Raw genomic sequence first — 14,560 nt, 5'->3', positions numbered from 1 at the left:
GTCCATGGCATAGTCATCGAAGCCTTATACAACCCCCACCCAAGCCAGTTTTATTTCTCAACATGACAAAATGATTTGTTGAGAAAATGAATTCCTGGGGGAAGCTGGGGGCTCTGGTTATATGTGAGGGCTCTGGCATGCTGTGTCCATGAAAGACTATGTGTGTAATTTGCTAAACTCTTAAAAATAAGAACAACTTTAACAGAAAAAGCATCCCATTGTATGTACATACAATTGGAACATTAAGATTTAAAATACTCTTGCTAATTGCTCAAGATTGGTCCTGCAAATTATTAAATAGAGGTAGAACTCCTTCCAGCCACATTATTTTGGTAGCCAGTTTGTAAGGAGAAAACAAAACCAATCGATCAAATAACCTGCAATAACAAACAGAGTTTGCAGTGCAGCAGCCATGAGAAACCCTAAAACAATAAACCAGTCTTAAAAGTTCGGTATGATACAACTAAAACAACAATTTGAAATGGGTGTGACATATGGTGAAATAAGTCTTTGGGGAGAAAAGCAACTGCAATTTAGACTTCGAAGGAATGTAAGTGGAAAAGAAAAATGATTAAGAATGTGCTAGGCATATTCACTAACCCAGTGCATGTGCAGGGCTTGTGCACACATGTATGTACTTGTGTGCTCATAGGTATTTGTAAGAATGTATTTAGGGTGCAGGATCTCATTCCCAGTTCTCAAAACCTGGCCCCTGGTTTTGCAAAATTTAGCAGTAAAAATCAACAGCAGAGACACATTGAGAGAAAACCTACTGAAAAAGAAGGAACAGCAAGTAAATTGTGAAGAGGTCCTACATAGGATGTGCTTACATGTTAAAGATGAAGACCATCATCATGGTTCACCTGAGTACAAAAAAGGAAGGAGGGATTGGTGAAAGTCCCAGCAAGAAGCTTGGTTCACAGGTGCTTATTTTGCAAAACACTACAGCAACTGATTTCCCTCACTTTCAATAGGACATGATGTGCTCAAGGAGATTTCCTGCCTTGCATATCATGTTCAATACTTTGATGGACCAAGGCCTTTGGTTTCTGCATGGGTAGGTGCAAGGAAGGGAGATGGACGCAAAATTTGTCTGTGACTAATTCAGAAACACTTGCCAGGAAAAAGAAAAAGCAAAGTAAGGGGACAGCGTGAGTAAAAAAGAGAATTGCTAAAACTCCCACAGCCATCATGAAGAGAAGCCCACACCCCCCAGAGAAGGTGTCTCCCTTTCCACATGTGCCATGCAGGATGGCTGTCCCTACCTGGCTGGAGTCGGACACGCAGTTGCTGTTGCTGCTGCTCTGTGCTGGTGATGGGTTCACAGAGATGACTGCCATGTGCTGCCGTGGGGGGAAAGTTGGGGATGGCTGGATCAGGGGAGGAGTGTGCCCAAAGGCTGAGCTCAGGCCTCTTTGCTGGGTCAGGATCTGCTGGTATGCCACAGGGTTAAGCGGGTGGGGGAAGCTGAATGCCGGACTGCAGCAAAGGGAGAAAGAGAAATTATGAGGAGTTATTTTAAACAATGTTTATCATATTAGCCAGTCACTGATTCACGTTTGGCTTCTTGGAGACTCCAGGAGCCAGGCTCCAATGCCCAGATAGATGCCTTCAATGCCAGGATAAGCCTGACTGCCTGCTTCACTGCAAAGTCATGATTTGACTCATAAGTGCTTCAGCAAACTTGTGAATCATTTTGACCCAAGTATTAGACTGATTGTGATTTCTTTGCTTCCTATGTAAAAAAAAAATTAACAAAAGCTCTTGGGAGTTCAGAAGAGGATGGGACTTGGGCACATCTGGCTTTGTAGCCTCTAAGACTCCTGGGTTTTCCAAGGCAGACCTCTTTTGCAAACTTGCAGCTTTGGGGTTATGCTATCCTGGATATGAAAAACAACCATCACCTGGCTCACCTGGCACAGATTACAGCAGGGATGAATAAGTATCCACTTAGCATAGTCCAAAATCATGCAATTTACTCTGCATTCAGGTGAGGGGAGTGCTGGCTCAGGGGACTGCTGAAGCATGTCACCCCTCCTATGTAGGTCACTGGTTCATCTCCAATCTAGGTCAGCAGTGACCAGGAACACCACTCGCCCCTGGCTGCTTGGGCAGTAACTGGGGCAACAGGTCCAAGACAAGATGCAGCTGTGGGGAGCAGTAAAAACAAAGCTCTGCTTTTGGAAAAAAGGGGCTCACTCACAGGGGCAAGTCTGCTGGGCAGAGAGAGAGAAGCACAGGAGATGCTCTGTGGTAACTCTAGATATGTGATGCACGAACCATAGAGAGCCTAAAAATTTATTATTTGCTACCTTCAAGAATTGGCTGCCCTGAACCTTTACCCTCATGGTATTTTCTCTCACACCACTAAAACTGCTCAAGGTGTGAGTGCTCAGAGAATAGGGCCATAATTAGAAACATGCTCAATAACCAATTTTGCTTTTGGAGAGAGCATTTCATTCCTGCCTCTAAGATGTTAAAATAATAACAAAAAAAGGCTTTTCATGCTGAATTTCTGGCAGCTATACTGCTATATATGTTATAAATTTTACAAATCCTGACATTTAGGGTATATTTTTAGAACACCAAGAAGGGCTCCAAATTCTTTATTATTAGTTTATTATTCCCTTAGAGGCTGAAAGGTGACCATTAGGTCAGTCTCTGGACTCTACTAATTTGCTAAAAATACCAATATTACTCTTAATGTCTGAGTATAAGTTGAGATGCTACAGGTATGTGCAGCTACTGACAACAACAGGTAAAGAGACTAGGAAAAATATGATTACCAGATAAGAAGTTGCAATTTTGCAAGTTAATGTCAGCCTTATATTTGATTTTGCAGTCAATTTCTAAATTACGCTGCTGGATAAAGTAACTTACATAATTAATGCTACACTTATTAATAACAACATCTCTGTTTTCCCCCACAAGTTTTAAGCATGCATAATCTTTGTAACCCTTTGCTTTGCAACATCACTGTTAATTAGATCTAACATTTTTAACAGTTAAGTAATAAAAAGAATAATAACATTGTGAAACTTGGGTGAAGCAATCACAGTAGGGATTGACAACAGTCAGCTGCCTAATGTAAGTGCTTTTTAATTAAGATTTGAACAAAACTTTACTCAAGGGTTTAGATTTGGTTTAAATAAGCTTTTAGGCTCTTCTATCCACCCAGGCAACAGTTTTTCTAAGAATGTGGGCCAATAATTTGGAGAGTACTTTGGAGCAATCTCTTAAATCAGAGTGTTTCTTAACCAGTTGAACTGCTCACAATGAGCATTTTTAAAGATAAATTTATTATCTGTTTCTGCTCGCAGGGAGGCATGATCATACTGTAATTACTGGAAACGTGGTAGCCAATAACCCCAATCCAGCCAAAAAAACCCCACCCCAAATGCCACAAAATACCCTTACACATGCAAAACCAGATGGGGGCTTTGATTTACTATGCCACACAGCCCTGATGCACAAAAGCAGAGGCTGCGAGGAAGGGAAGCTCTCCCTTGCTGGAGAATCATCCCTTCTTTTGTGCAGATGCTTCCTCAGCTGAATGGAGCTGATCCCAGAGCTTTACCTGATCGTCCCGGCAGATAAATGGCCATAGGAGCCACTCGCTGCTGAACTGCTTCTGGAGTTGTTGATATACGCCACAAGGGAGTTTGGGGAGGTCCTGATCATTGTCTGGAGATCAATGCTGGCATCAGAGAGTGGGGAGATAGACAGGGCTCGCTTCCGGCTTAATCTCGGAGTAACCCGTGGGCTCGAAAACCGGGACACTGCAGGGAAGAGAGACCTTGTCAGACAAGACCAGTGAGCTGCTCCCTTTCTGCAGGTGGGCTGGAAGTGCTCAGAACTGCTGCTCTCATGACTGCTGCAGGATGTTCAGGACCCAGGAGCAGTGCAGAGACCAACTGCCCTTTGATGGCAGGTTTTCTCTCTTCTGCATGCTGAATGACAGAGATCAGGCAGTGCCATGAGCGCCCGCTTGCTCTGCTGTCCTCAGAGAATACAGAATCGTGTCCATCACACCTTTCACAGGCACTGAATTAACTTTAAAGGGAGAAGGCCCTGCAAGGTTTCCACGAGTGCAGCCGTGCCTGTTGACTCGGTGTCAGGAGCAGCAGGCCAGGGGAGCTGCACATCCAAGCTGGGGCGACCATTGCAAATGGTGAGAGTGTGCCTGTGTGCAGGGGGAACAGAAACCAAACGAGCATGAGCACAATGCTGACCGTCCAATTAACGGAGGAGGCGAGGCTCCAGAAACCCTGAAAGTAAACTGAGAGTTTTAAGAAAACCAATTTGGCAGCTCAAGCACAAAGTTCAAGCTCTCCTCCTCCGAGGGGATCTGCCAGTGCCTGGACCCTATTAGCCATTGTCAATCATTCAGGCATGAAGTAATTTCCAAGCCTGCCAGGCCCATTTATGGATCTGCAATACATGACGGGTTACTACTGTAAAGGTTTGGCATCCCTCAGTGTTTCGGCACTGCCAACTGGAACGACTGACTTCACCCAAAGGAAACTCTGCCACGGCCTGACCCACCTGCACATCTCTGGGGTGGCATGGACAGGAGCTGCAGATGTGCCATATCACAACTGTCCTCAGTACTAGGGTACCAGATCCAAATCCTGCCTGGAATGACTCATCTCTCCAAAGAAAGCACTGTTTGGATTATGTATTTAAAAAAAAAAAGTCTCAGGGTAAAATATAGTATTTGGCAATGGATCCAGGCTGGTAATCCCTGCCATCCACCCAGGGGTGCAGGAGGGCTCAACTGCTCCAGCTCCTTCCCTTGATGAGCACAGCAATGTATCACCACCTGACCTTTCCAGTGGTGGTCTCCTCAGAAAGCATCCTATGGGTATATCCTATTAAACACTGCCAATAAAACACTGAACTGCCCAGACAGGCAATATGAGCCATTTTCCTCTAGCTGGTTGAAGGCACTGCTTTTGGTTGCATATCACCAAACACGAGCTTGGCACTTTTCAAGAGCATGAATTTTCTGTCCTAATGACAGTGCTGGTATGTGAGAGTGTGAATGGGATGTAGAAGGAGGTAAGGTGTATTCTGCTGGTGTGATCAAACAATTCCTTCATTTGTCCTGGCTCACAGCAGTCTGTGTCAGCATCTCCCTGAGACCAGTGGCTGGGTTGCAGTGTCCCAGTCTCCACACGACTTGCCTGTGCACCAAAGTGGCTCTGCCATTACCATACCTGGGTGCTGTGTAATCAATGGGGTTTAGTATCACCATCCTCTTAGCCCCCATAATGACCCTCACTGCACAAGATAAGTGACTTGCCCAACATCCCACTGGAAATCCAAGGCTAAGTTGGTACTTGAACCAAGCACTCTTGTGACTTTTGTTCTAAACCTAAACCTAGCTTCAGGAGTTGCTAAATGCAAAGCTTTTACTGAAAAATCTGACAATACTGGGAATTTCTCTTTAAAATCAGATTGTTGCATAGATGTTCGACACATTGTTCTAATATTTTGTACAACTACATTGTGCAGCCTCACGGGCCAGAGAGATGCTAGAAAACATGACTCAAAGCTCAGGCAGCAAACAGAAGGGGCAGCAGTCTGTAAGAAACACCTTGTGAGTGTTAAAGCTGTCCCATGACTTGGAGGGACTAGGCTCAAACTTCCCATATGCTTGCAGCTGGAAGACTCTAGCCCTACATGACACTTCCCTGGAAGCTAGAAAAGATGCAGCCACTTTCTAGAGGCACTGTGGACAAAACTAAATTGAGCAAATGAACTCCCCTCAGCAAAGGCTGGCCTGAAAGGCTGAAATGGAGAACTCACAAACTTCACATGTGGTTCCTGAAATCTGAGCCCTACCAGAGCCCTGGACCAAATAACATGAAGGTTCCTTGGGCCTAGATCATAATGGTCCTCTGGCCATAAGGAATCTTGACTCAATACATGAACCACAACCTGGAAAGACCTGGGTGCTCTTCCCAGTCTTCCTCAGCCACACCTCCTCCTGCTGCTTCTTTCTGGTCCCTATTTCCCAGTGTCATCTATTTAGATGAGCTCCTTTAGACAGGGCTTGTATTTTATTCTGTACGTACTGCACCAAGTGCGATGGGGCCCCATCTCAGATGAGTTGTCAGGGTTTCTGTCCTACAAATAATATGCGTCTTTCCAGATATAGATATTGTTTCCTGCATTTGCATTCCCACAGTCTCCTCCTTCTCTAACAGAAGGAAGCAGGCCAGATTTGACAGTCATATTTATCTCTGTTACTCCCACATCTCAAGGGAGATCTGTTTATTAATGTGCCACTTCCCTTGATAAATTACTAAATAGAAAGAAAAGCCTTGTACTCATTTCTCGCTGTTCCTTCACATGATTTATGCCCACAATGCTGGATCAGCCATTGGTTCCCATTAATTTGCAGAGGGAAGAAGACCTGATGTCCAACAGAAACCTGAGTTTTAGCAGTGCAGACGACGTGGGCACTCCTCCCTGCTGCACACAGGTATGTAGTTTTTTTCCCCATGTAAAACTCTGCAGGAAGCTGTCAGATTATCAAGCTCACCTGGGAATTCTCCATACCAAAAACAGTAATATGCATTGTGTTAGTGTCCACTCTAATTTAGATCCTGCAAGTACTGTGGGCTATCTGAAATGTTTGACAGCAGATCCAATAGGTTGGGCTCATGCTTTACACAAAAGCCTCTTAGGTTTTGCAGGCTTCCACAGAAAGCTGTGACCTAAAATCATGCTATGGATGAATAATTCCTCTCTTCTTAATGACAGCCTGCCCAAGGTACCTGAGAAGAGAATCGTCTGGGAAACAGAAAAGGAGTTTAGGCACATGAAGAAATGCTCACTAGTGCATTTAGGAAGAGAGAAACTCTTAAAAATTATTATACAAAAGCAGGTTAACAACACCGGGATTGTTCTAAATAATAAAGTTTGCCTGACCTGAATCTTCTGATCTGAGGACATGGAGCACGAGTGTTAAATGGTGCCAGGCAGCAGCAGTGGTCAGCATTTGTGTAGCTGTACACAGCAAGGTGTTCCACACAGGCTGACTCACAGCCCCTGGGGCACATAAGCGAAGTCCTCTGCTGCCTGAGGTCCAGTGTTGTTCCAAAAGAAAAATCACACCCAACTCTTCAGCAGAGACTGTGCCCAGAGAAGTAACTAAAGGCAGGATCCATTTTTCAGACACGCGAAAGCTTTGGGAACATTTATCTCTAACACTCCTCTCTCCTCTCCCCTTTCAAAAATGCTGACTTCTCAAAATGACCAGGATTAGGTTGAAGAAGGTTTTGATGTTTGGAAAGTATGTCGGAGGAAGTTCCCATACTGTCAAGAGTATCCCCTTCAACAATACTCTTATAAGGAAAAAAAATTGGCATTTTTTCTGTTGCTCTGGAAGTTGTTGTGTTCAGAAACCTAAAGTCATCATAGGTTAACATGAATTTGAAACAATCACACATTGAAATAAATGTAGGAAATTATTTCAAAATTAATTCCACTCCTCTCCCTCTTGAATCCTATTGAGACATGGAAAAACCTCTTTTTTGTCACCCAAGTCCACAAAGAAATGATGGGCCGAAGTCCACACAGCAAAACAAGAAAGAAAGTGAACTCATGAATGGAAGGATACAGTACTGTACAGAGCCCAAAGCTGTGGCCATTGGCAGCAGCATTGTGGATGGCAGCTCATGAAGGACAATAAAAAATTTACCAAAGGCCTTTGACCCTGGTGCCTTTCCTTACAAAGAGTCAATTCCAGGTACAATTTAGAGTGTTTTTACTGTTGTGCACTGACTTTTCCTTACCACTTCACACACAGACCCAGATACAGTGACTGTCACAAGCTCAGATCTACATGCTAGAGAATAAATATAACTCACATACTTTAGGAAATCTTTCAAAACTGCCTGGGAAAACTTTTCAGGAGAAATAACCCTGACTTCACAGCAGCACTATCTTTTCAGAGTAAATGTACAGGCCACAGTACACAATCAAAATCCATTTCTCTCCTGATGTGTGTGTGTTTAAATATTTAATTTCTAAACTAGCAGGAATTCAAGGCTGAGTTTTCGAGTGACACTGGCAGTGTCTGCCAAATGTCCCAGCCCAGTCCCCCAGACAGCTTAGAGCTGGGAGAGAAATCCAGATTTCTTTGCTAGAAGGAAGGACCATCCTTGGCACTTTCCGGTGGTGCCTACGTATTATCACATCCACAAGTTGCTCAGAAACTGGGATACTCCTCCCAAATTTAGATTAATCCACAACAGGTCAGTGATGATCAAATGAGATCAGCTCTTACACTTGGCAGCTTGTGGAACCAACAACGGCGCCTGATCCCAGTGCTCAAGGGCGGGATCAGACCCTGACTCCTCGAAGGAGGCGGGAGCAGAGGTTCCTGCAGAAGGATTCTACGAGAGATGTTTCCTTCTGGAGGGAGAATTCAGACCTTATGTCACACTAGGAATAGTGGCAGCAAAGCCTTCCTGAAAGGCTCCTTCAGGGTAAGGAAATCTCAGGCAACTCTTTACAGACAAACATGTTGCTGTGATCTTGACAGTACAGGATCATTGGAGGAATCTGCTCCCTAACAGACGAGCCTGTAAGGCACATGGGCTGCAGATGGCTCACACCCTGCCTGCCCCCCTCCTGCCTCACTGAAACCCAGCCAGAGCCACTGCTTCCCCTGCATCCCCTGGCCAAGCTCCAGGATAAATACAGTGTTATCAAAATGGTCCCTCTTCCTCATCATTCACCAACAAAACTCCATCCAAAGTGTACAGAAATACCCCCCCCCAGTCCCATCATCAAATTAAAACCAAGAGCCCCATAAAAACACAAGATGGTCCCAAAATTGGTAAGTGGCAATAAACTACAAATACTCTTTGTGTAACCAGTTCTTTATTTCCCTCTCTCCTTCTGCAGAGGCAACACACCTCTTTTTCAGACTGCAGCAGATGCTGGACATTTGTTCTGGCAGCAGACACTGTCCTGGGACCCTTCTTTCTTCTCTCCCCAGGCTGATCAACTTTGCAGTTCAAGGAATACTAATGCTTCCCTCAAATCCTCCCTGAAAGACAAGGCTGCATTCTTCTACTCCCAATCCACAAGGTAACTGTTTAGCCGACCCAACTTGCATATGTAAATTGAATTCTTTAGAAACCAGAGTGCAGCAGGATTCCAGACACAGCACTTATGGGGTGCTCTGGGACTTTTTCTCTCTTCTGCACATATTTTTCTGGGGAGGAAAACAGCACTGCTGGCTAGAAATGGGTGGGAAATTGTTTCCCATTCTCTGAACCTTTTCTGAGATTTCAGCAAGTTTCCATTCTATGCTGGACAAAGAAAACAACCAAAAAAATACGTCTTTGAGAGTTTTTAAGGAAGCAACTACAGGGCGCGCCGTCTGCCCAGAGTAGCCAACAGCTGGCTTGGTTGGGAAGTCATCTGTGATCCAGCACATCCAGCCTGCAAACCCAGGGCTGCTGTCCCTTCAGCCCCAGGGGAAGCACTTCCTTGCCAGGTCACCATAGGGCTCAGCTCTCTGCTTTTGTCCTGATGGAGCAGTTGCTCCACATGAACCTGCTGGAGAGGGTCCTGAGCTCACCTCTCCTGGCCACGTGCCTGCCGACTGCAGTCACCACCCCACTGCACTGCCAGCCCTGCTCCTTACCCTGCTGGCTATTAAATCATTTCCTTCAAGGAGAAAAGCTCCAACAACACTGACTGAAAGAGACTGGTGAAGCTGAATCACTGTTTGATTTGGGGAAATAAAGTCCCGCTTAATGATTTGCCCACATCCCAGGCAACTGTGCCAGCTGCTGGCCTGCTGGGCAGAACAAAGCCTTTTCCAACTTAAACTGCTGATTGTGAATCTAGACATTTGTGACTACCTGGCACTAGGCAGCAAAAAACAGGGCAGGGATCCTCTTCTAGCTCCAGAACTGGACAAAATGCAATGACAGAAGTGCAGGGTCATCCCTGCTATTGGTAACTGTTGTACAAACACATCTATACAGCCTTACTGACATGACCTTGGACCTAAAGTGCACTCAAGATGTGTTTTTCCCATTCCCTTACTCAGCATGGACAACCCAATCACACGCTCAAAGCTATGCAAAGTGATGGATTTAAAGATTTAAAGATCTAATTTCCATCCTGGCCATAAGAATCTTATTCCAAAGATCTGGATCTTGTTCCTAAAGCTGCCACTACTCACTGATCTCCTTTTTCTTTGCGGTCTCCAGTGATGAAACGGCTTTACTTTGTACAGCACTTTGAGATCTGCTGGTGTACAGGGCTGTAACAGTAGCAGAATTGAGTCAGTGTGGATGGACTCCTCTTGAGAGAAAATGGCTCCTCCTGAAGGGCTGAGGGTAATCACAGGAAGCCCTGTGCTTAGGGGAAAAAGCAGCTGGAAGTACTAAATATGCTTAAAAAGTGGTAGCCATTTCCAGGATCACTGTGTTCCCCACCAATCTTTCCTGCCCCAGGGATGCTCTTGCACAACCACCCCGTCACCTGGAATAATCCATCATGTAGCACTACTTCTAAAAAAGAAATGCAGAAGATTGTTTTGATCTGGTGAATAGAACCTATATGTAGTCTCAAACGTACCCCATCAGCAATGCTGTGACATTGCAAAGTGATTAACATTTGATTTGAAAGTATAGGCTTTCCAGAAAATGGGATTAAGCCTGGATTCAAAGTCCACTCTTGGATTTTGAGTCCCTGTTTGGATGAGGAAATGGAACAGTAGAACTAACTGAGGGGTTGTTTAGTCTCCACTGGAACTGACCTGGTCACCACAGCAGTCTGGTACGTAAAACTTACATCTAGTCTGTTTTGTGCTTTAACTACTTCTAGCTGCACACTGAAAACCCAGCAGAGATGGAGCTCTGGGCAGCCCAGCTCAGTCACCATGTGAACACTCAGCAGAACTGGCACAGGGCTGGCACCAACAAGCTCCAGCTGACATTTATATCCTATTACTTTTCCTGACCTTAGACATTTGATGGGAGTGAAAAACACTGACAAAAAACATGAAGGCACTGAGAAATTCTCAAAGAGATGCAATTACAGGAACCAGAAAGGCACAGGTATGTATCTGTGGAAGAACTACCATACCCAGTGTCTACAGCTCCCATGGACCAACCTGCAGATGTTTGGAAGTGATGTGACACTGAATAGGCCATATTTAATATATGCTTATCTCCTGCTTTTCCTTCGGCAGGTGCCAGTGTTATCACAGATGAATGACAGTGCTGCATGTGGTTTAACAAGAGCTACCCGCATTTTCAGCAAACTAATTCTTGTAAAGTTTCTATGTTCCTGGGCTCCCTGGAAAGAAAAGGGCTCTCTGAATGACAGATGCAGCGAGGTGGTGACTCACTGGGAGTTTATGTGTGCTACTGATATTCTCGTCTCAGAAAAACACCATAAGAGGATGCTTTATTAAATTATCTGTTCAACTATTTACTTAGATTTACTTAGGCCCTGATGATTTAAATTTTTGAAATAACTTTCTAAAAAGAGGAGACACTGCCTCCTCATCCAGCAGTTCAGAGCCATCCATTTTACTCTCTGCCTTAATAATGTACAGTTCTCTCTTTTCTCTGGGTGATGGATAAACCCAGGCACACGAACCAGAGACTGGCACTGGACTGGTGCTCCTTTACACATTCTTAAAAAGTAGTGTCTCATGTCACATTCTCGTAATGTTTCAAAGTTTCCATCTCATGCAGAAAATGTGAAACCCCAGAAAAGTCTTTCTAGTTAATCACCAACAATGCTTTTCCAAAAGATCATAATAAATGCTTGGTGAGCCCTGGCTCTGCAGTGAATCATGGTTATGAGCCTGGCTGCATGAAACCAAGACCTTTGATACATGATTCACTGTAGAGTTGTTTTCAGGAGAAGGCAAACAGTATGAGAGTCTTCTGCCAAGGGGAGTATCTCAGTACCTCAGATAAAGATTGATCTTCAGCAAACCAGAGGATGAGCATCTTGGTGTGCTGGGAGCCAGCCTGTACCACCATGAAAACAGTTGTGTTTGCTTCCCTCACTGGTTGTTTATCTGGCACTTCAGTGAGGCACTGCTGGTCAGAGATGGACTAATAAGGAGGCAAGGAGGAAGGAGTCTTGTTCATGAGCCCGAGGAGAACTTGGCAGGGCTCGCTTGCACCCATCTGCTATAACCACAGGCATTAACCCTTGGGAGAGAAGACAGAGCAGTCTTACTGACCAGCTGCTTTGTAACTGAGAAGCCTGGGATGTATTTTGGGTGTTAGAGGGCAGGATGGTACCAAGGAGCTTGTGCTCTCTCTCTCAGACTAGGATCCAGGCTCCAAATTAATCTAGGAATTGGCAGCACAAAATGACTGTTCAGGTAAAACATCCACAGAGCCGTAGATGAGAAACTGTTTTTCCATTAGAAGTATCTGTAAACTCCCATCAGTGAACAGCCAGAATAGCTTTTATCATTCTAAACCAGTCACTTTATGAAGCAGCAAGACCACAAAGTCTTTCATCTTAAAAGCTCAACAACGGAAACTTTGAAGCAGTAATGAAACGATGCAGATCTCCACTCCAAAAACTGTAATGGTCCATAGGCAAATCCAGAGACATCCCAGGAAACAGACACTGAATCTCAAAGTTGAGCTGAGACTTCTCTTTCTTGCAGCAGAAATAATCCCCAAATTGTCCTCTGAAATATCTGTACAACCCCAGTTCTTGCAAGATGTAGCATTAAGTGAAAGACATTTATAACAGCTCGAAAAATCATTTGGACCTCATATATCCTTTCAGATAGACTCTTCCTAGGGCAGCTGTCAGGCCACAGGGGTGACTCAGCACTGCAGTGCCTAACATGATTCTATTTCTTCTTAATTTAGCTGGGAGTGAGAGCTTTCTGGATTTATAACACCCAGAAAATACAACATTCATGCTTTTTTTATTTTCTTGCACAAAATACTATTATATTCTTTCGACTGTGCCTCCCCATTCAGGTATTTTCTCTCCTTGTGAACCTGAGAGGTCCCACCAAAATAAGAAGTCCACTGTGCCTACCATAGCTTTGCACGGACATGGCCTGTCTTCACCCCAGACACTAAACAGGCAAAACACGGGGTGGGATGGGGAGCTGGAGGTGAAGTTTGTCCCCAGGCATGCTCTGGTCACCCACGGTCAATGCAGCAGGACAGAAGCAATGCCCAGCTTGCTGGACCAGCCCATCTCCTACCCATGCTGCAGCCATGCCATCCTCCCTAAGAGACAAGGATGTACATATTTTAAGTTACGTATATTTTATATATATCTACGGAAGGAGGTGACCTTTTAAGCCAAAAATTATAGCGCAGCACCCAAAGGTTCCAGAAGAGCAGAGTGACCACGTACAGCAACCTCCACCTGGAGGGCAGTCCCATCCATCTACCCCAAAATTTCAGCCATGCCAAGAAGAACCTAAGCTGCTACTCACCATCAACAGGGCTGAGGTAATCGTGGAGGTGGGCTGTGCTGGCTGCTCCCCCGCCCTGCATGAGGAGGTCCCCATAGGGGTTTGGGTGGCCGGCCATCAGCGTCATTTGGTGGTAGTAGTCGGCAGGGTTGGCTCCCGGTGGTGGTGGGGGCAGCCCGAAGAGGCCTCGTTCCTTCAGGTGCTCATGAGCCACTGTTGGAGCCGCAGGCGAGGAGAGAAACATGGGGAGAAGGTTCCCACCGCAGTGTTAGACCTCGGAGCTGCCGCTGGCCCCGTCTCCCCCCGCGCCCCCCGCCAGCCCCGGCCGCACGGCTCCGTGTAGGGCGCGCGTGACGTGCGCTTGGGCGTGCTTCTGTGGACAAAGGAGACCAGGCTGGGGCCTCTGCATTCCTCCATTTCCGCAAATTTATAAACAATCTCTCGTTCCCCCTTCTAATAATCCTCCCGTTTGGACACAGCCAGCACCCCTGGGAGGGGAGGAGAGGGCCCAGGCTGCCGACAGCAGTAACCCTGTCAGCATTAACATCCCTGCCTATTAGGAAGGAAAGACAAATGCAGCCCAGTTCCCGATAGCAGCGTGAGGAAATTAAAGCCAAGGTCTAATGCATAGAGCTAGGTTTAGTGTCTGGCAGCATAAAACCATTTTGGCTGCCAAAGCCAATTACACTCACTTTCTCCCAGCTGTAATTTTTCAAACCTGGCTCCCCACCCGCTTGCCCCATTAACTTATTTACCACCACCTTAAACAAGGGGGGGGGAAAAAAAAAAAGAAGGAAAAGAAAAGCAACCCAAAACACAATGCCTTTCTTCCACAGCGAACAATGAAACTGGTTTTGGAAGGAGAGGACAGGGCACAACACGCACACACGCGCCATCAGACCTCTCTCTGGCGGGTGCCTGAGAATTTGGATGATGTTTTAGGGGGAGGGAAGAAGATATATGCATGTCCCCATCACTACAGTGATGTTGTTCTAGCCATACAACATAGTTTTATGCTGCTAGACACTAATCCAGGGGCCTTGTTGCTCTCTGGTGTCCTTCACAGTGTTGAAGGGCCGCTGGCCCCTGCAGCAGCCTGGGAGCAGA

The 14,560-nt window shown here is 45.5% G+C and overlaps 1 protein-coding gene across 1 annotated transcript in view; it reads right to left on the bottom strand.

Moving 5' to 3' along the window:
* Positions 1 to 14,560, bottom strand: part of GLI2 (GLI family zinc finger 2) — a 188,547-nt gene that overhangs the window by 25,410 nt on the left and 148,577 nt on the right. Inside the window, exons 5-7 of the mRNA XM_014871742.2 lie at positions 13,475 to 13,666; positions 3,578 to 3,779; positions 1,266 to 1,479 (exon numbers count right to left, since the gene is read on the bottom strand). Of these exons, the coding sequence (XP_014727228.2) occupies positions 1,266 to 1,479; positions 3,578 to 3,779; positions 13,475 to 13,666 (608 nt within the window). The remainder of the gene's footprint in view (positions 1 to 1,265; positions 1,480 to 3,577; positions 3,780 to 13,474; positions 13,667 to 14,560) is intronic.

This window comes from Sturnus vulgaris, chromosome 7, assembly GCF_052056855.1.
Source record: "Sturnus vulgaris isolate bStuVul1 chromosome 7, bStuVul1.hap1, whole genome shotgun sequence".
Classification (NCBI taxonomy): domain Eukaryota; kingdom Metazoa; phylum Chordata; class Aves; order Passeriformes; family Sturnidae; genus Sturnus; species Sturnus vulgaris.
Note: the sequence above shows the minus strand (reverse complement) of the source record. Positions and strands in the feature narration are given on the sequence as shown.